This window comes from Ruditapes philippinarum, unplaced genomic scaffold (assembly GCF_026571515.1).
Source record: "Ruditapes philippinarum isolate M1 unplaced genomic scaffold, ASM2657151v2 ctg8557_1_1_1_1, whole genome shotgun sequence".
NCBI classification, from domain to species: Eukaryota; Metazoa; Mollusca; class Bivalvia; order Venerida; family Veneridae; genus Ruditapes; species Ruditapes philippinarum.
In genome coordinates this window covers 473-21,777 of record NW_026863544.1, presented here as the reverse complement: position 1 = coordinate 21,777, position 21,305 = coordinate 473, and the positions used below count along the sequence as shown (strand labels likewise).

General features: G+C 33.5%; 1 protein-coding gene across 1 annotated transcript; it reads right to left on the bottom strand.

Moving 5' to 3' along the window:
- Window positions 1–9,392: 9,392 nt before the first annotated feature.
- LOC132722438 (dynactin subunit 2-like) lies at window positions 9,393–20,896 on the bottom strand (the record flags this gene model as incomplete). The annotated part of the gene is given in 12 exon segments (XM_060706945.1): window positions 9,393–11,809; window positions 12,412–12,503; window positions 12,946–13,048; window positions 13,732–13,881; window positions 14,508–14,546; window positions 14,968–15,036; window positions 15,749–15,893; window positions 16,576–16,736; window positions 17,424–17,522; window positions 18,010–18,074; window positions 19,662–19,758; window positions 20,825–20,896. Coding segments are annotated over 12 exon segments (1,176 nt in total), but the record flags the coding sequence as incomplete, so codon positions are not given.
- Between the last annotated feature and the right edge of the window lie 409 nt (window positions 20,897–21,305).

Sequence of the window (21,305 nt, the reverse complement as noted above, 5' to 3'; positions counted from 1 at the left end):
AAGGAAGGAATTTTTGCTGCGACCAAATTTAACAGAATAATGGCCCTTTGTTGATTTTTAGTTTTTAACTTGCGGCACATGTAGTCCAAAAAATATTTTACCTAGAGTCATAAGATTGACAGAACAGTGGCGTGTGGGGGCATCCGTGTCCTATGGACACATTTCTAGTTAGGTTTTAATATGAAATTACTCATACATGTTTTATGTCTTACCTTTTACAATTTTGATGTTAATTTTGAACCTGTTGTTACAGACAGTGATATGTGATGCAACCATTTACAGCCAGATTACGGTTCAAGGTTATAAAGAAATTTTCCAAGCACAAACCCAGAACTCGGGTTAAATTATAGTCAGAAAGAGACAGAAAATATTTGCTGACCAATGAAAAAACGTGAGATTTAAGGGGGCGATCAGAAAATAGGTTTTTATAACATCAAATAAATTATTCCACATGTTTGTTTGGTTGGTCACTTCTACCTGACAAAATATGACAAATCTTACATGACAAGGTTATCAAAGTTTTGTGTTTCACCAAACTGTTCTCTTAAAACTGAATTAATCCACTAATTTTATAGTGATTGTTAAGTCTGAGAAAATATCTATGAGCCATCCAGTTTGCTCAATAGGTAGAGCGTGAATCTAGCGACCCAGGTTTGATTCCTGTACAGTGCAGGTCATTTTTGTTGTGATTGATCATGAAATCCTTTCTGCGGTCATTCGCACTGTACCTCTGCCCTGGTGTGTACAAAAGTAATCGGTCAATGAGGTAATGAATGCAACTTGTACTGGTAAACCTGCTTGACAGCCTGCCCAGGAACGATGGGGTGGCTGTGCTGTGCTCTGGTAAATTCAGTGTGGCTTACTGCCTTGATCCGTAGTGAAAACTACCTACCAACACTTACACAGGAAACATCTGTATCAATATAACTAAAAAGTTGCCACTTGAACAAACTTTTGTGACATAAAAATCTAAAGAAATACTCTAATGGAAAAGTTGTATTTATAGGCTAAATGAAATTCCATAAATTATTTAAAATTTGTAGCAGATATTTCAAATATCAATCAAAAATATGTATTTATTCAAATGTTAACATTACCCATTTAGTTTAAAATTCAGGGAGTTATCATCTTTTTGTTTATTTGTTGTTTTCATTTTGCAAAAAAAAAAATCTGTCGCACTTTTTACTTTACTTTTTAGCTCGACTATTCGAAGAATATGAGAGCTATTGTAGTCGCCCCGGCGTCGGTGTTGGCGAAAACAAAATCCTTTAAGACCCATTAGGTGTTGTTTAAAGTTATAGTTTATATTTGTCTTCCATAAAACTGATTAATACTGTGTCAACATTTACAGCATTTCTATTTTTGTAGTCTGAATAAGGACGAAGTTTGTTTATATATGAGCCACGCCATGACAAAACCAACATAGTGGGTTTGTGCCCAAAAGGGGCCAAAAAATGGGAAAAAAAATTTCCCCCAAGGGGGGGGAAAAAACCCCCAAAGGCCTTTTTTGGCCCCCCAAAAAACTTTTCCGTTTTGAGTCTGACAGGATCCATGCTGTTCGCCATCAGTTTGACTACTTGTTAAAGGGTTTGTAAGCGAACAGCATGGATCCTGATCAGACTGCGTGGATGCGCAGGCTGGTCTGGATCCATGCTTGTCGCAAACCCATTATGTTGGTTTTGTCATGGCGCGGCTCATATATATTATTGAATGTTGCTTACTTAACTATTGTATAAATCAACATAATACATGTTTTTCCACTTGAATGATTTTTGGCCAAGTTATAAGCCTTCAATAAAAAAAAGGTGGGGGTTTTTGTGTTGCCAGCTACACAGAAGGTTTGTCTGAACTACTCTTCAGAAACAACTGTTGCAATGTCATCAAAACTTTAGGGGAATGATCAATACCATGTCTAGTTGTGCGTCTCATCAACATTTTTCGATTCAGTGAATTTTGTCAGAGTTATAGCCCTTCAATTATTTAAATTTTTAAAAAATTTCCGGACTCTTCTTCTTACACCACTAATGCAATTTCAGTGAAACGTAATACGATTGGTCGGTAGCTCAAGTAATTGTCATTATATCCCTTTGATAAATTTCATTTACTTACATATATATATATGTAAGAGATGCTAGTTAGTAATCACTATATAAATATATCTTGGCCATAAAAATGACTTTATGGTAATCATCATTATTAAACACTAGGTCATGATTAAAATTCAATGTGTTGTTGTTGTTGTTGTTTACCAAACATAATAAATGTCATCATATCAAATAATATTAATTTGTATTAACAGTGCATATCATAGGACTTGTGTTTTTTGTTGAATAAATGTTTATTGAATCAGCATTAAGCCCACACAAGTTTAACATGTTTTTTTGTTGAAAAAGATCTTTATTAAATTGGCATTAAGCCCACCTAAGTTTAACATGTGTTTTTTGGTTGAAAAAATCTTTATTAAAATTGGCGTTTTAATCAGCCCACCAAAAGTTTGTGTTTGAAATTAATTTTTGTCCAAAGTCCAAAGGATTGCAGTATTTGAAATGAATCGCAACAAATTTACATTGTGTACATTGTTAAGTAAGCCTTTACCAATCTGTCTCATAAATTTAGCAAATCTTGAGAAATTATTTCAAGCACTTAATTGTTTAAAGATCATTAATAAGCCTTTTCAAAATTAAATTAGGTTGACAAGCTGTGTTCTTAATGGATGTATAACCAATGAACTAGATTACATTGTACATGTATATAATTGGTTTCTCTATAATGTCATTTTTTAAGCCAGTAGTATTGAAAATACAATTATAAACATATGTAATGCATCTACAGGGAGTTTTATTTTCATTATTTGATGAAGGACAGTTGAAGATATTTAGTTCAATATTTACATGTAGTTACTCATTTATCGCACACCTAAGGCCGCTTTTGCCGACTACTTGAAATTGGAACTGCACGGCTGTGCATATATTTGGATGTGACGTCATTATATAAACATGGCATTAAAAAGCACCAAATGTTAGTTCTTTTTCACTACAAAGGGTCTATAATTTTGGTATGTGATAAATAGAATATTTAATTCCTGTAAGTTTGTTACTTCATTTATTGAACGAGTTGAATAAAATAATACTGAGCTTGCCAAAGGCTCGCATAATATAAATTTATTCAACTTGTTCAGTAAACTGAGTATTAAACTTAACTCTCATTCAATATCCTCTATTTACTGTGTTGTAAATTGTAATACGAGCCACGTCAGGACAAAACCAACATAGTGCGTTGCGACCAGCATGGATCCAGACCAGCATGCGCATCCGCGCAGTCTGTTCAGGATTCATGCTGTTCGCGATCAGTTTCTCTACTTGTAATGGGTTTGTAAGCGAACAGCATGGATCCTGATCAGACTGCACGGATGGGTAGGCTAGTCTGGATCCATGCTGGTCGCAAAACACACTATGTTGGTTTTGTTGTGACCGCGGCTTTCATATGGTTTTCATTGGAATACATTGTTAATATTTTTAAAGCATACTGTTTTATCAAGGGTGTTTTACAGTTGTTATTTGAGATTTGTGTTTTCAACTTGTCTACTTCATGTCTTGTATAAATTATAAATAACATTGTACATGTACAGCATTTTTTATGTGTTTTAGTATCATCAATAAAGTTTTATTCTATTAAACAGCGTTCTCAGGTGAAAAAGAAATCAGAAATCGTCTATTTGAGGCCTTTAAACATAGTTCAGCAATTGAGACTTCAAAATCAGAAATTCAATATTTAGTTTGTCTGTTTCAAAGAAAATGCCCAGCTTTTATGATTGCTGCAGTATAGTCATTTTTGTCGTGCAAAAACTTTTACTCAATCATTTTAAAGGATATCAACTTGGCATGCTTAATAATCATGACAAGTGCAGTTGTTAGACAAGGGGCATAATTCTGAAAGTAGTAATTTTTAGTTATCCTCTTTTTAACTTAGAAATTTTAACAAGCATTAACATGGCATGTGGTGCTATTTGAATTTTATTTTTGTTTAGTTGATGATAATTTACAGCCTACTTTTTGGTAAAGTGTATCCTGAGCATATATAACTGTTGTTGAAGTGAACTCATATCTTAGCTTTTCTTAATGCAAAAATAATTTTGACAACCAGGGACAAGGCAAAATCTTTTTTCACCTTTTTGTTGAACGCTGTGGATATTAATGAATTCATAATTTATTATGTGCAGACATGTTAAATATTCCTTTTTAGTCCCCTACCGGTTTACCGGAGGGGACTTTAGGTTTACCCTCCGTCCGTCTGTCTGTCTGTTCGTCCGTCCGTCAGTCCACAAAACTGGATCCCGCGATAACGCAAAAAGTACTGAAAATATTTTAATGAAACTTGATATATGGATAGATGGCAGTATGGAGATTATGCACGTCTTTTTCTTTTCTTCCTATGTTGAAAATTCTGATTGCTATGGCAACAAATAGACTGAAAATATGGCAAATTTTACACATAACCTGGATCCCGCGATAACGCAAAAAGTACTGAAAATATTTTTATGAAACTTGATATATGGAAAGATGGCAATATGGAGATTATGCACGTCTTTTTCTTTACTTCCTATGTTGAAAATTCTGGTTGCTATGGCAACAAATAGACTGAAAATATGGCAAATTTTACACATAACCTGGATCCAGTGATAACACAAAAAGTACTGAAAATATGTTTATGAAACTTGACATATGGGTAGATGGCAGTATGGAAATTATGCACATCCTTTTTTATCTTCCTATGTTGAAAATTCTGGTTGCTATGGCAACAAATAGACTGAATTTCAAGATTTCTGATTCTAGTTTTTAATTTTTTTCACTATAAGTTCTTTATTTCTTAAGGAATTTTCTTCAAACTTTAAATATAAGTTGCTTGTCATCAACCACATCATATGTGACAAGGTTTACAACTCTAGCACAACATTTATCAGAATTACCTCCCTTGAACTTAAAATTTTCATGAAAAAAACATTGTTTTTTTTAATAACTTCTTTTTCTGAATGTATCTACTTCAAACTTCATATAAATGTTTCTTATTGTCACTCAACATTTGTGAGTGTTCAATACTCTAGCAAGACTATTTCCAGAATTATGCCCCTTTTGAACATAGACTTTTTTAGCTCACCTGTCACAAAGTGACAGGGTGAGCTTTTGTGATCGCTTTTCGTCTGTCCGTCCGTAAACTTTTACTTTAAATGACATCTCCTCATAAACCACTGAGCCACAGGAATGTTCCTTTGGTGGTCACCTTTAAAAATTGTTCAAAGAATTTAATTCCATGCAGAACTCTGGTTGCCATGGCAACCGAAAGAAAAAACTTTAAATATCTTCTTTTAAAAATTCCTAAGAGCTAGAGCTTAGATATTTGGCATGAAACATCTTCTAGTGAGTGTCTACCAAGTTTGTTCAAATAAAAGACCTGGGGTCAAAATTGGCCCCGCCCCAGGGGGTCATTGATTTTCCCTATATGCATATAGTAAAAACTTAAAAAATCTTCTTTTAAAGAACCCAAAGAGCTAGAGCTAAGATATTAAGCATGAAACATGTTCTAATAAGTGTCTACCAAGTTTGTTCAAATAAAAGCCCCGGGGTCAAAATTGGCCCCGCCCCAGGGGGTCATTGATTTTCCCTGTATGCATATAGTAAAAACTTAAAAAATCTTCTTTTAAAGAACTCAAAGAGCTAGAGCTAAGATATTAAGCATGAAACATGTTCTAATGGGTGCCTACCAAGTTTGTTCAAATAAAAGCCCTGGGGTCAAAATTGGCCCCGCCCCGGGGGTCATTGATTTTCCTTATATGTGTATAGCAAAAACTTAAAAAATCTTCTTTGAAAAACCCAAATATCTAGAGTTTAGATATTAAGCATGAAACATCTTTCTAGTGAGTGTCTACAAAGTTTGTTCAATAAAAGCCCTGGGGTCAAAATTGGCCCTGCCCGGGGGTCATTTGATTTTCCTTATATGTGTAAAGCAAAAACTTAAAAACTCTTCTGTGAAAAAAACCAAATAGCTAGAATTTGGATATTAAGCATGTAACATCTTCTAGTAAGTGTCTACAAAGTTTGTTCAAATAAAAAGCCCTGGGGTCAAAAAACTGGCCCCGCCCCAGGGGTGTCATTGTTTTTAACTATGTGTATAGTAAAAACTTAAAATAACTTCTTTGAAAAAACCCAATGAGCTAGAGCTTAGATGTTAAATAGCATGAAACATCTTCTTATGGGTGTCTACCAAGTTTGTTCAAATAAAAGCCCTTGGGTTAAAATTGGCCCTGCAAGGGGGTTGGGGGGAGGCCTATATACAGGTGAGCGACTTCAGGGCCATCATGGCCCTCTTGTTTTGAGAAATTGGTAATTTTTACTCCAACTTCTTCAATCATGATAGGATTTTAAAAATGTTATATTTTGATAACAGGGATGTTTAAAAAATAACTTTAGAGTGTCCTTCAGTCCGTCTGTCTGTACATAAAAACTGTTTTCTGTGATCACTTTTAAAGAACTTTTTCAACAAATTTACTTAAAATAGGAACCTAAGTGAATGGCCAATGGCTCTTCAGAATGTTGCTTGGGCTCTTACTGGTAGGGGACTTATGGATTGCTTGCAATACTATGATAATTGCTTGTTAATTTTTGCTTGTTTTGTGAATGAATTTTTCATATGTTCACACAAGAAATAGTCAATTTATTTCCAAATAAATTCAATATATCCTCGGTAATCCAGGCTATAACTGTCTTAAATGTAGTATATTATACAGAATGTGTACCATGGGTTCCGACGATGAATTCAAGCCAATATTGTTCATTTTAGTTTCATTTTTTTTATCATATTATTCCTTTTGTTGAAACATATATTCATATTTGTTAAATATATAATGTAATAAATACTGTTTAATTATTTGTATTCTTTTTGCTCAAACTCAACTGACAAATCTCATCTGACTGTATATAAAGAATATATTACTTTCAGTGATTAAAGCTTCTGACCATGATTCACAATATTGGTAAATTGATAATGATCATAATTCACAATATCAGCAGCTTTATAAAGATCAAGATTCACAATATCTGCAAATTTATAAGGATCATGATTCACAATATATGCAAATTTATAAAGATCAAGATTCAAAATATCGGCAAATTTATAAAGATCAAGATTCACAAAATGGGCAAATTTATAAAGATAATGATTAACAATATCGGCAAATCTATAAAGATAATGATTCACAATATCGGCAAATTTATAAAGATAATTAGTTCCAATGAGTAAATATAGCTATTGATTGGTTTGTATTACTTAAAATAACTGTTAACAATTATTAGTTAAAAGATAACCTATATTTAGTAAAAAATTACTAATAATTATTAAAACCATGAAATGTTAGAGACTACATATAATTACTAAAAAATCATGAAATTTTTCAAGATATTTTATAATTTTTTTTATTTGATTCACTCAAATGTACTAGTTGACAAACAAAGTAAAATGAATGATGCGTCTTGTTTCTGAGAGATCAGAATCACTGTACGTTTCAAGTATGTCTATCTCCGTCTCGAATATTTTCAAATATTTATCCTTAGCTACAAGAAATGATTCAAACTGTATGTACATTATGTTTTACTCATTTTAGATAGACTTACCTCAATCAGACGTCAAAAAAAGTCATCATGTTCACTAGTATGAATGGTCATCACATTTTGTCTTGGTTTAAACATGCATTATGTATAATTTGTTTTTACAATTGATCATCATGTTTTGTTTTTCTGTATTTGAATATCTGTATGTTATATCCATTAATAGACTTATTGTTGTAGTGATTTTAAAATTGAAGCAATTTAAATAAATGTAGAAATATGAATGATTAGTTTATTTTTGCATTTTTGTCACGTTAAATCTAGGGTCAATGTCCTACAGTATCTGATCTACCCATCAAAGTTACTAATTTGAAACTAGAAACATATTCCGGGTACCTATGAATATGAAAGATCACAACATTGCTCAATAGTGCATGTTTCCAAACTCTTAAATGTATGTTGACAATGTTAACTGTTATTTGACAATGTTATGCCACTAATTATTTTACTGTAATACCACAGAAACTTTTAATACCTCAGACTAGAGTATTATTAACTTGGAATATTATACATAATCTTATATGAAGAAGGATCTGCAAGGAAGAGCATAAATCCAGATTTGACAACTTAAATTAAGATGCCCATCTTTTACAACAACAATGTCCTTAAATTTACACTTCACCAACTTACTTTTTACACATATAAGAATATGTATGATATTTTTAATTTTTTTAGTTGAATTCAACATCACACCAACATGGCCACTTTCATGCTTTACTGGTGAAGACAAACCTCGGATGACAAACTGGCACCCAAGTAGAACAACAAACGTTCCATAAGCTAGCCGGATAGCTTCCTCAAATATGGAGGATATGAACAATACTAAGGACATCAATGATATGAACTATACGAAGGCCATCAATGATATGAACGATACTAAGGACATCAATGATATGAACTATACGAAGGACATCAATGATATGAACAATACTAAGGACATCAATATGAACGATACATAGGACATAAAATATATGAACAATACCAAGGACATAAAAAATATGAACAATACTAAGGACATTAATAATATGAACGATATGAAGGACATCAATGATATGAACAATATGAAGGACCTCAATGATATGAACTATACGAAGGACATCAATGATATGAACGATACTAAGGTCATCAATAATATGAACGATACTATGGAAATCAATAATATGAACAACACCAAGAACATCAATGATATGAACAATTCTAAGAGCATCAATGATATGAACAATTCTAAGAACATCAATGATATGAACGATACTAAGGACATCAATGATATGACATCAATGATATGAACAATACTAGGGACATCAATATGAACCATACTAAGGACATCAATGATATAAACGATGCTAAGGACATCAATGATATAAACGATGCTAAGGACATCAATGACATGAATGATATGAAGGATTTCAATGATATGAAGGACATAAATAATATGACATCAATGATATGAACAATACTAAGGACATCAATGATATGAACAATACTAAGGACATCAATGATATGAATGATACAAAGGACATCAATGATATGAACGATACTAAAGACATCAATGATATGAATGATAGTATGTCAAAGATATGAAGAACATCAACGATATGCAAACAATATGAACAATATGCAAAATTAAGTGTCACTACTGCAACATGGGTAGCTTTAAACATAGCTAAATATATCAAAAGATACCAGACATGTACTTGTAAACTTCTGGACCAATTTTGAAATAACGCAAACAAATTAAGATTTTTATCATTTAATAATAAATACATGAAGTATATTCCTTCTCAATTTTCAAACATAAATAACCGCTAGACCACTAACAAAAGACCAAAGCTTTACAAAAATTAATATTAAATACATATATTATAAACAAAATATGCATTTTTTGTACAGGCTTTTTTTCCCTAAATTGTTTTTAGTTTCAATTTTTCTTAATAGAATGATTTGCAACTTGTTTGAGGATTTGCATTTTTTCTTGTATTCAGCTACTTCATTTTTTTGTTATTGCTTTTTCACTGTTCATTAAAATATTTTTTTCACTATACTCAAATGCCACTGAGAAATCTAATATTTTCACTACTGTATTTTGCGAAGAAAAAAAAATACAATTTGATTGCTTTAGAGAAAATGCTACTAGATAAGATCTATAAGTAGTTTAATTAAAAATCAGCCACCAGATAAAAATTTAAGACCAAATAAACCCTGTTGTACATGATATCACAGGTATTCTTAACCTGGATAAGAGGAAAGAATTGCTATAAGTATAAAAGTTTGGAAGTGGCTAGCCGTATAGGCCTGTACTGGTAGCCAAAGGTTCTAGTCCGTATGCGAGTCACTAGGATAGCCATAAGGCATTTTTTCATAACAAATAAATGAAATGTTGAAGTCACTAACTTGTATGTCTTAAATTACATTTTCACGAACAAGAATAATATATATTTTTTCTAAATGATCTTATGGATGCTATTTTTGCCATTTATATTATGACAAGATATCAGATAGATCTATCAGAAATAAATTACTGTATTCCTAGAAATGTTCGCGGATACAATATTTCGCGTTTTTTACAACGTCGGCATTTTCGTGGAGACAAACTTTCGCGGATATGTAATAACCGCGAATTCTGCGAATGTTAAGTCGCTACGGCCTAAATTACAGTTTTTGGAGGCTACGTTTTTTATGCTTGACCTTGCCTGTTGGGTGCTTTTAATTATTTTATTTTTTTGACAAGTCGCGCCTAAAGCGCAACGTTACTCGATACATTTTCATCTATTGACTAGTCGAACAAGGACGGTTGTTCCGTGAACACATTCATATTTCCTTACCTTTTTCATTATGTTATTAAGTAAGATTAAGTCAGACCTGTTAGCTTTTATTCTCATTTGAATCAAAACTGACTATCTTCAAAATGTCGATACGTATTTTTTACACATTTTCGGACTGTACATCGCTTTCATTATAACAACATAACAGCTGTTTATCAATGTAGCACTTGATCGCTCTTGCACTTTTAACAAAGGATTACACCTACTCCAAGCAAATAAAATCCAAGTCATTCAATGTTCGCAAACTGTAAATGCGTTTGTCAACGCCGTGACTAGTAAATAATGCCAATAAGCATGTTAATTACTAATAATTGATTTTTTCTTTTTCAGCGTGCAAACTAGTATCAATAACATACATAAATAATTCTTTACACATGTCTATAACACCTGTGTTTATATGTTGTTTTGTGTAAGTAGATTATAATAAATATTCTGCACTTTTTATGTTATATTTGGTTGAAGCTAGAAATGTTCGCGGATTTGTTATAAGTGACATATTCACGGCTATAAAGATTCGCGGAATCATGCCTACCGCGAAAACCGCTAACTTAAAATCGAGAAATCTTTTCTAGGAATACAGTAACCTTTAATTAAGTAGTTTTCTTATACGATGTAAATTGTGTGTTAATTACAAGTTCAAATTACTTAAACTATTTTGTTATAATCTAATCTTTGTTTAGAACACAAGTCTGCATATTCATTATTGTTATAGGTTATTTTAAAAATGCAGTACGGCTAGTCTGAAAAGTGCGTATAGTCTAGTTGTATGTGACGCACATACAGCTATAACTTTTGGCTAGCAATATGGGTCCTTAAGGCTAGCCACTGCCTAAATGTTTTTAGATACATATTGCACAATACCTTTATGAGATTTATCATGAATGTTTCATACCAGTCTTTCTATAATTGTTAAAATAATAACCTGTTTATTAAAATGTTGTAAGTACAATTTCCTTTGTCATGAAAAAAAAAATTTACTTCACATTCTCTGAAAAAGCCCTATTACCATATTATAAATTCTGAACACACTTTTTATCAGTGAATGATGATGTGAGAGTTACCTTTTATTAATGAATGGAGTGTAAGAGTTATCATTAAGAAAAATGTTTTTATCGTCACATGATTTTTCCTTCTTTTCTCTCTCCTTTTTTCCCCCTCTATAAACATAAATAATTTTCTGAATCTCTGACAATGAGAAATGCTTATATATAAGTTACAGTCATAAAATAAAATTATAAATTGTTTTCACTTTAAATTCTTCATTCTTTCATCTAAACTTTCACAATTATTCTTTATAGTTGAAATATTTTCATTCATTGTTCCCTCCATCTGCAAAGATAAAAATAACATTTTCGATACAATAGACATAGTACATGTGTAATAATAAATATAATTTTATTTTGTTCGGTTTTATGGTACATCAACACAACTTTGGTCATATGGCGCCAAAACAGGGAAGATGATTTTGACTAACCTCAGGTGTAACAAAATTGAGAGCAACACCAGGGAAGCAACACCAGGGATCAAAAACACCTCATCTGCTGGAGCTAAGTGATGGACTCCCCTAATTTGAACCCATTTAGTCACCTCTTACTTTTATGCAGGGATACAAGGTGGCTGCAATTCTGATGCCTCAACCCTTTAAAGGCAACCCCTCAACCACAAGAGGTACTTATAAATATAAAATTTCATATCAGTTCTATAAAAAATCTTGACAAAAATACTGATGAAACAACTTATCAATATTATGTTCACAAATTAATTTAAACCAGGTTTAAAGCCTAAACTTTCCAGTTTTCAAGAGAATTAAACCAGTGACTCCAAGATTACAAATCACATGCTCTCTATTGAGTTAAGCGTGCAAACATAGTATTTCATGGAAAGCACTTTAAAAATCTGCTATTTATCAGAATTGATACAGATCCACTTACTTGTTTTAACATATCACCATGTGATTTAAGACTAGTGTTAATTTCTTCCTGTGTCGTGTCTAAATATGCCAGGGCTTGACTAAACTGTAGGGCTGCAAAATATGAAATGATAGTATAAGTTAAACACAAATTATTATTATAAAGAGAGAAATAAAATGCTAGCATCTGCATCTACAAAACCATTCTGTAGAAAATGGGAAAAAATTGAAACTTCATATAAGTCAATTTGTGTCTAAACATGACAGCATATATCTAGCTGTTGCAACAATTTAAGAAGTATTAAACATGATTTATTTTCACAAGCAACAATATCAGTACAGTTCCAAAAAGGCCATAGTTCTGTAATATTCCATGCTAGAATTATAGACCTTAGTTGGTGACCTCCTTTTATGCTCTCAAATGAGTATGTGAAGTTTTAACCCATTCCTTTTACACTTAATCAAAGTATTACGCTGAAGCCTGGCTGAGTACCATAAGCTCTCCCTATTCTTCAAATAGTCGAGCTAATTATTGCGAGTCTCTTTATCCACTCACCTTGTTCATGTAAATCTTTCAAGGCAGACAACCTATCAACAACCTTAGGTAGGACATCAGCAGTTGCCTCCCATTTTTTTACCATACTGTACAGCTCGGATATCTGCAAGAGAAATAACCAACATGAAATCAACTGTTCCTTGAATGAAAGTGCTTCTATACAATAAAGGTACATAGCGAAATACATTCTTTCAGAGAAGGGACATGAAAAAAAATAAAATTTTGTAGTTCACTTTTACTTAAAATACAAACATCTTCTGAGTGTAAAAACCCTTCACTCAATATTCATTCACCACTGTTGATAGAATCCTGCCGACTTACATTCATGGAGAACTCAGTAGCTTTGAACATCATGTTCTAACTATTGCATCCTATGCCTGAATAATGCATGAAGCACTATCACCTGAACAAACCTTGTGGATTGATCAGCTGCCTTGTGACTTCATCAGTCTGGAGGAACAGCTACCAGCTTATTTTGGAAAATTCAGGAAGTTCTAACAGTTGGAAAAAATGTAAGATTCAACTTATGGGCCACTGATGTTTTTCAAATTTTATCAATTGGAAGCACTAAGGCCCTGTTCACATGGTAAAAACCTTGGGTTGTATGAAGAAAATGACCGTACTTGTAGTGACTTAAATCAACCACACCCAAACTTGAGAGGCGACTCACCAAAAGCTTAAATCTTGCGTCAGGCACAAAGCTCCTACTTTTGCAATCGGACAAAATTTAAAAGCAAGAAGTCTAACAAAGTTTTGGAAAAAAAAATTTAAGATTTCATTACTTACTTTGTTCTGTTTCTCGCCATCTTCTTGCGTGTTTTTCTTCTCAGCAATTTTATCAAGTTTCTGCAACACACTGTGTAACCTCACCTCCACCTGTTCTACATTGGTTGGATCTAAAAGAGACATCTTGGAGTTCACAACAGCAACAGCTCCCTACAATACCATAGTAACATTAAATATGCTGTGAAATGTTTTGAAATTTATACATACATTGTATTTATAATTTTTATTCATGCAAGTAGTTCTGATTGGCTCACCAAATTAGGTCACTTTGAAGAACTCCTTTTGCAGGATTACACTGATTGGTTCATCAAATTAGCTCACTTAGTAGAACTGTTCTGATTGGCTCGGAAAACTAGCTAATATGGAAGAACTATTCTGATTGGCTCACCAAATTAGCTCACTTGGCAGAAGTGTTCTGATTGGCTCACCCAAATTAGCTCACTTTGGTAGAACTATTCTGACTGGCTCACCAAATTAGCTCACTTTGGTAGAAATGTTCTGATTGGCTCATAAAGTTATCTCACTTGGTAGAACTGTTCTGATTGGCTAAACAGCAAAGCAATATTATAAATCTTGCTAATATCTGATAATCTAGCAAATGACATGTCTGATAAAGAATGTTCTCCACAATGATTTGAATAAAACCAATCTGACTTAACAATTGTTCTTCCAACATTTAACAGGGACTCTTTGCAAGTTGCACTCAAACTTTTACTATTTCAATGTAATCTTTGTCATGAACTAACTGATCATTTGATTGTGTCTAAATAACCTACCACTAGACTTTTATTATCTGTATCTGCTGTGAGTATACCCTAAAATATCAACAAAATAAAGTTAATATAATCAGTACAAACAATCATTATCATGCCAAATAATCTTAGTTATTTATCCAAGGTTGATATTATATAACATATTCTTACAACTTAAAAATCAATTTTGATAGACCCCCCCCCCCCCACCTCTCCAATTCCTTGAACCAGGTTAGTATTTGAGTCAAATGAATAAAAAATATGGTCACAACAAGAGTGTGGCTTTAACTCGCAATCCCTGCCTTAGATAGACAAATTATCCACTTGACATCTGTTCCCATTCTACTCTTGCAGCTGTTTGGTTTGGGTTTAAAATGTTAGGGCTTTAAAGAAATTATGTCTCAAGACAAATATCCCTACACTGATTAAAACTTGATTCAAAAACAGCAACTGACATTTATGGTACAACCAATTCATGACTTACCAGTTTATCAGAACTGGTGTTTCCCATTGCAGCCTCTAATCTTTCTAAACGTTCTTCCAAACTTGCTAGCTAAAATACAAAAAATAATCCTTAATATTCATCATCTACAATTATATTTATTACCATTACATTTACAAAACAGTAAGGTCTTAAAACATTTCTAAGAAACTGAAAGAGCATCTTAACAGGAGGTTTCTTTGTTTGATATGGCACCGAAACAGGAGAGATGATTTTGGCTAACCTTGGGTATTACCAAAATTTAAGCAACACCAGGGATCCAAACCGCCACACCTACCGGACCTAAGAGATAGACTCCAATAATTCAAACCCATTTAGTCACCTCTTACGATCACATAGGGTTTAAACCTGTTAACAGTGGGTGCAATTCTGATGCCTCAACCAATAAAGGCAATCCCTCTGCCACAAGGGGATGAACGGGTTATCTGTTTTCTACAAGGGGGTGGGGATGAGGATTTTCTACATATATGGTACAACTTTAGACAAAATTTTGCTTTTTTTATTTTTTCTTGTAAATATTTTCACAAAGAAAAGATCTGGTATAAGTATTTTACACTTAAAATCTTATCTTTATCTTTACTCTATACTTGAAAAATATATTCAAATATTTTTGAAACTCAAATACTTTGGAATAAATTTTTAAATCTGCAGTTACATATTATAATCTTCTGTTAGTATTTGAACCTTAGGATACATTACATGAGACAAACTGCTTTAAAAACTAAATGACATATAACATTTTTCAAACAAAGTCTTATTCTACCTTTGCATTTCTACTGAACTGTGCCTGTTCAGGGCGGTAGAAAAGTTCATAGGTCACATGATCTTCACCGGCTCCACTCTCCTTACCAGCTTTAGAGGCTGGTTTCTGGCTAGGTTTAAATGATTCTAGTTGTGTTAACAGTCTCCTAAAATATTTATATACTACATGTATCACACATTCATATTATCAGATATTTTGGTAATTTAGATGTAGACATTTAACATTTATACTTTGGTTTATACAAATTTATTTTAGTTTGATTGTGTAGGAAGCAATGAACTACACACTCTCGAATGGGTTCCTGGAACAAACCAGAACTAAGCAATGAGTGTAAAGTTTCTTACTTAAGGGAACAAATATAGCAATTCTTAGATCACCAGTCCACTTCGTTAACTACTGGGCCATGCCCTAACATATACCTTTACAATTCGAAAGTAATTTTTTCCTCTTGTTGGTTGCATTTTATATCAAACCTACAGTGTTCAGGTCAAATGACAACATTCCAGCTTTACTGGCGGAGGACGACATCAGGTGTTCCTCCATCCATAATTTCAGTCACTAGTAGGTACCCCAAGTAGAACCACTGACAGACTGTAAGCTAGCTGGATAGATTCCTCACATGAGAGAATCCAAAAATCCTGCAGAAATTCAAACATAAGCAGTAAGGGGCAAGTGGTTCAATGTCAGCAACTGTAACCACTAGGCCATAAAGGCCTCACATCATAAAATGGTAACATTATAGCTCTGCAGATAAAATGTACTTCCTGCAAAATATCAAATCTCAATACAATGTACAGGATATCAAAAGTTATATATTTATGACCTACTTTTGCAGCGCCCCCTGGGGATCAGAGAGATCAACAGAGGCTTCTGGTCCGAGGACTTTCTCCAGATGAAGGTCTGTTAACTGATGTTGTAAATATTCTAATTGTTTCCCCATAGATACTGGGGATAATTTTTCCTCTGTCGCTTCGGACTTGATATTGTCCTAAACAAAAAAAGATAAAATGAGCCGCGTCATGACAAAACCAACATAATGGGTTTGCGACATGGATCCAGACCAGCCTGCGCATCCGCGCAGTCTGATCAGGATCCATGCTGTTCGCTTACAAACTCTATTACAAGTAGATAATTATTCTAATTGTGGACAATAACTCAACTCGGGCTAAAAATAGCATAGCATAAAGATATGATTTTAAATATTTCTAGGTACATTTCTTACATATCTTTTGCATATCATTAGTTTTAAGTGTCCTAGCTGTTCTATGTAAGATATTCAAAATTTTATATTCTAGGCTTTTGAACCTTAGTTGAGTTCCTTTAAATTTATACATGAAATAGGAGAAAACATTTACCTCTCACACAGTTTTTAATTTAATAAATAATAAACACATGTTGAGGTAGTCTTACTGTAATGCTTTCCCGCCAAACATTTCTAATTCAATTCAGAAATGTTATTTTCACAAGCTTAGGTATTCAATAATTTTTAACTGTTTATGAAAGGACTTAAATACATAGCGATAAAGGATAAGTGATTGTAAGTAATCTAATGCCCAAGATTTTGAATAAATAACGTTCCAGAAATAACCGATTTACTACGATATTGGTCGATGTAAGATTTTTTTAGGGCAGGAAAGCATTACAGTAACATTACCTTACAACAAAAATTGGGTACCTTAATCTTGCTGACTTCCTCACTAAGTTCACGTATCTCATGTTGAAGCCTCATGTATTTCTGCTGTGGAGATTCTACTTTACCCGTACCTTCCCCTAGCTGTAATATAAAATAAATTGCAGTATGATTCTACATTCTTCAAAGCTATATGTATATACCAATCCACATTCATATTGTATTATTCATATCCGAAGATTTTAAGAGAAGTAAAACAATTCAAGATTCAAGTAATAATTTACATGTTTTCAGCAATTAATGACTTATTTTGTAGTACCTATCACGATATATCTACTGCGTTACTAAAGCAGTAAGGGATATTTTTGCATATTTTGACCTGTTTTTGGCAATTTACTTGGGTTGTAAGTGCTGTTTGGAATGTGTAAATTACTTTCTTTGTTCACTTCAAAATATTTAACTTTTAAAGTTTAATACATTTTCAAAAATTTTATGAAAACTAACATGAATCAGTAGACTTGCTTCTGATAGAAAGATAGATATTTTTTTTATTGGTATATTTAGATTCTGAAATAGGTATTTACAAACTTCAGTTAGTCATATATGAATTAGAAATGAAACATTTATCTACCAGTTCATATTCCACTTGGGCCTCATAACCAGTTCTCCGTGACTCACTGATCTTGTCAGAGAAATCTGAAAGTAGTTATTAAAGTAGAGGCATATATATCTTTATCAATATATCAACAACAGCCATCGAAAAATATCTTCAGAGTCACTCATCCTGCAGGAGGAATAGCTTCTAAATCCAATGTGCAGGCAATATTTTTCTACTCGTCCTGCATAGAGTTCTCTTAAATTCTACTCGTAATTATGAGCAGACGAGTGGAATTTTTGATCTCTGAATGGACAAAAAAAATATGTTTAAGTGTTTCCTTTTTCCAAATAAAAGGTTAATCTGAATATTAGCAAACTGTTTTTTTCCCTCAATTTCTGTCAATAACACACTACCTCTTTCACAATCAAAGGCAAAAACACATGTATTTCATGCTCGTCTTTCACAAATTAGAAAGGTCTTTCTCTTTTCACAATCTTTACTCATCTGACATACATGTATATAAACAAGAAGCGCCGCAATGTGACGAAAACCAGGTTTTCAACAACCAAGTTTTGATGTGACAGCAATCAATAGGTCAAAGTGCACTGAGTAGAGTAGAAGCTGAAAATTTTATTTATGCAAATGACCTTGACCTTGTTCCCAGATATCTAAGTGGCAATCTAAAGCTGCCACACAGCAAGTTTGGTGTCAAAAGGCCAAAGCAAACTAAAGTTATTAGGTGAGAACTGAATAATTAAACTTGATCACAGACACCTGGATAGCAATCCAAACCTGCCTCTTGATAGAAGCTACCCATTCATCAAGTTTGGTGTCAATAGGCCAAAGCAAATTCAAGTTATTGAGCAGAAACTGAATTTCTATTTTTAGTAGCAGTGACCTTGACCTTAGCCACTGAAACCTGGGTAGCAATCCCAAGCTGCCTCTTGATATAACCTAACCATACACCAAGTTTGGAGTCAATAGGCCAAAGCAAACTCAAGTTATTGAGCTGAAACTGAATTTCTCTTTTAGTAGCAGTGACCTTGATCACAGATGCCTGGGTAGCAATCCCATATTGCCTATTGATATAAGCTATCCATACACCAAGTTTAGTGCCAATAGGTCAAAGCAAACTCAAGTTATTGAATCGAAACTGAAATTTCTATTTTTAGTAACAGAGACCTTGACCATGATTACAGACACCTACCTGGGTAGCAATGCAAAGCTGCCTCTTGATATAAGCTACCTACACACCACATTAGGCATCAATAGGCCAAAGCAAACTCAAGTTATTGAGCGGAAACTGAATTTCTATATTTAGTAACAGTGACCTTGACCTTGATCACAGACACCTGGGTAGCAATCCCAAGCTGCCTCTTGATATAAGCTACCTACATACTAAGTTTGGTGTCAATAGGCTAAAGCAAACTAAAGATATTGAGCGGAAACCAAAAGTTGACGCCTGACCGCCCACCCGCCTGCCCGCCCGCCGACTTTGGCATTACAATAACCCTGTTTTCGTTGAAAACCCGGTTAAAAAATTCTTTATAGGATGTTATCATAAGCAGTTTTCAGTTTTTCTTCAGTTTGTTCAATCTCTACTTTTTTCTTTCCTTTGCAGAGCTAAGTTTTGCCTGTGTCATATATGTATACATGTACAAAATGACGTCTCTTGATAAGCTTACCAATATTCTTCCCCTCCACTCCCTTTCCTTTAAACTGTTTATACGCTGTCTCAGTATCCAGTTGTATTTTATCTATGGCATCATTGGGAACTTCCTCCTGTTAAAGCATGTAAATCTTTAAGTATTATTACAACATCTCTGTTGGTAGCTTTCACTAAGAATCATGGCAGTTAGCCACATTGAATTTACCAAAGCACAGGTCAGCCCCAAAATCATTCCTGGCCAGACTGTCAAGCAGTTTACTAGTACTACATACCTTCAATTTCACAAGGAACTGATGCATGTAGAAGTTTAGTTAGAAATTAATTTTAATCACATTGCTTTTCCAGTGTCTGTCACTCTACATTCTACAAACAGCATCAACCATGGCCATTAGAAATTCATTAAATACGTACTTTGCAACTAGACAATCAAGTGCATGATAAATTTATTAATTTTACCTGACCTGAAAAATCAACATTTCAAGAAATTTATCAGAATTTTACAAACAAATACATTTCCTTCATATTTTTTTCAAACATCTAAATTAAAAGGGCCTCAACTGAGGTTTTATGACATCACAGGACAGGAAATGAGCCGCGCCATGACAAAACCAACATAATGGGTTTGCAACCAGCATGGATCCAGACCAGCCTGCGCATCCGCGTAGTCAGGATCCATGCTGTTCGCTTACAAACCCTATAACAAGTAGAGAAACTGATAGCAAACAGCATGGATCCTGATCAGACTGCATGGATGAGCAGGCTGGTCTGGATCCATGCTGGTCGCAAACCCATTGTGTTGGTTTTGTCATGGCGTGGCTCAAATATTTTTTCGAGATTTATGTTCCATTTGATGTAGGACTAGCCCAAAAACTTATGAACAAGATTTCAGATAATTTGCCGAGTTCGCCGATTTTTCTATGAAAAATCACTGTGAAAATTGACCCAAAACTGAAAAGCGTTGCAACACTTTTCACTTAAAATTAGCCAAATAATAGCACAAAAATATGATTTTTAATTAATTTCTGAATACATTTCACGATTTGTTAATTATCTTTTGCAAATTTTTTTTTATGTATTTCTGCCTTAACTACCCCAGCTGATCTATGTAAGAAAATCAAATCAAAATATATTTAGACTTTCGAACCTCAGTGGAGTTCCTTTAAAACATTCAAGAAATACCTGACTGGGAGCAATACTCTGTTCCGACTCTGGCAGATCACTGGTCTCATACACATCTGGGGAATTCAAGTCCTGAAGATAAATAAAATCACATCAAATCATTAATTGCACCAAATGTGAAAATTAAGTGATGACTAAAGTCAATAAACAGTAAAGATTCAACTCGGCCCTATACAAACTTGGAACTGGTCAACTTTTATAGAAAAACATGTTATGTTTAAGAGTTGTACATTTATAAATAAGTTTCATTTTAAATGTTAAATTCAAACGTGGCCCCAGCTTTGCCGTGTGCAAAATGCGCTGAGCTTTGAAGATGGGAACCAGTCGGCTATGGGCGGAGCCATTCGGTTATATGTTGGTTCCCATACTTCAAAGTTGGATGTATTTGTACACGGCAAAGCTGGGACCACGTTTGAATTTATGGAAAGATTTTGTAAATGGAGTAAAACGGCGATAATCTTGATGTTTATTTTGGCTGTTG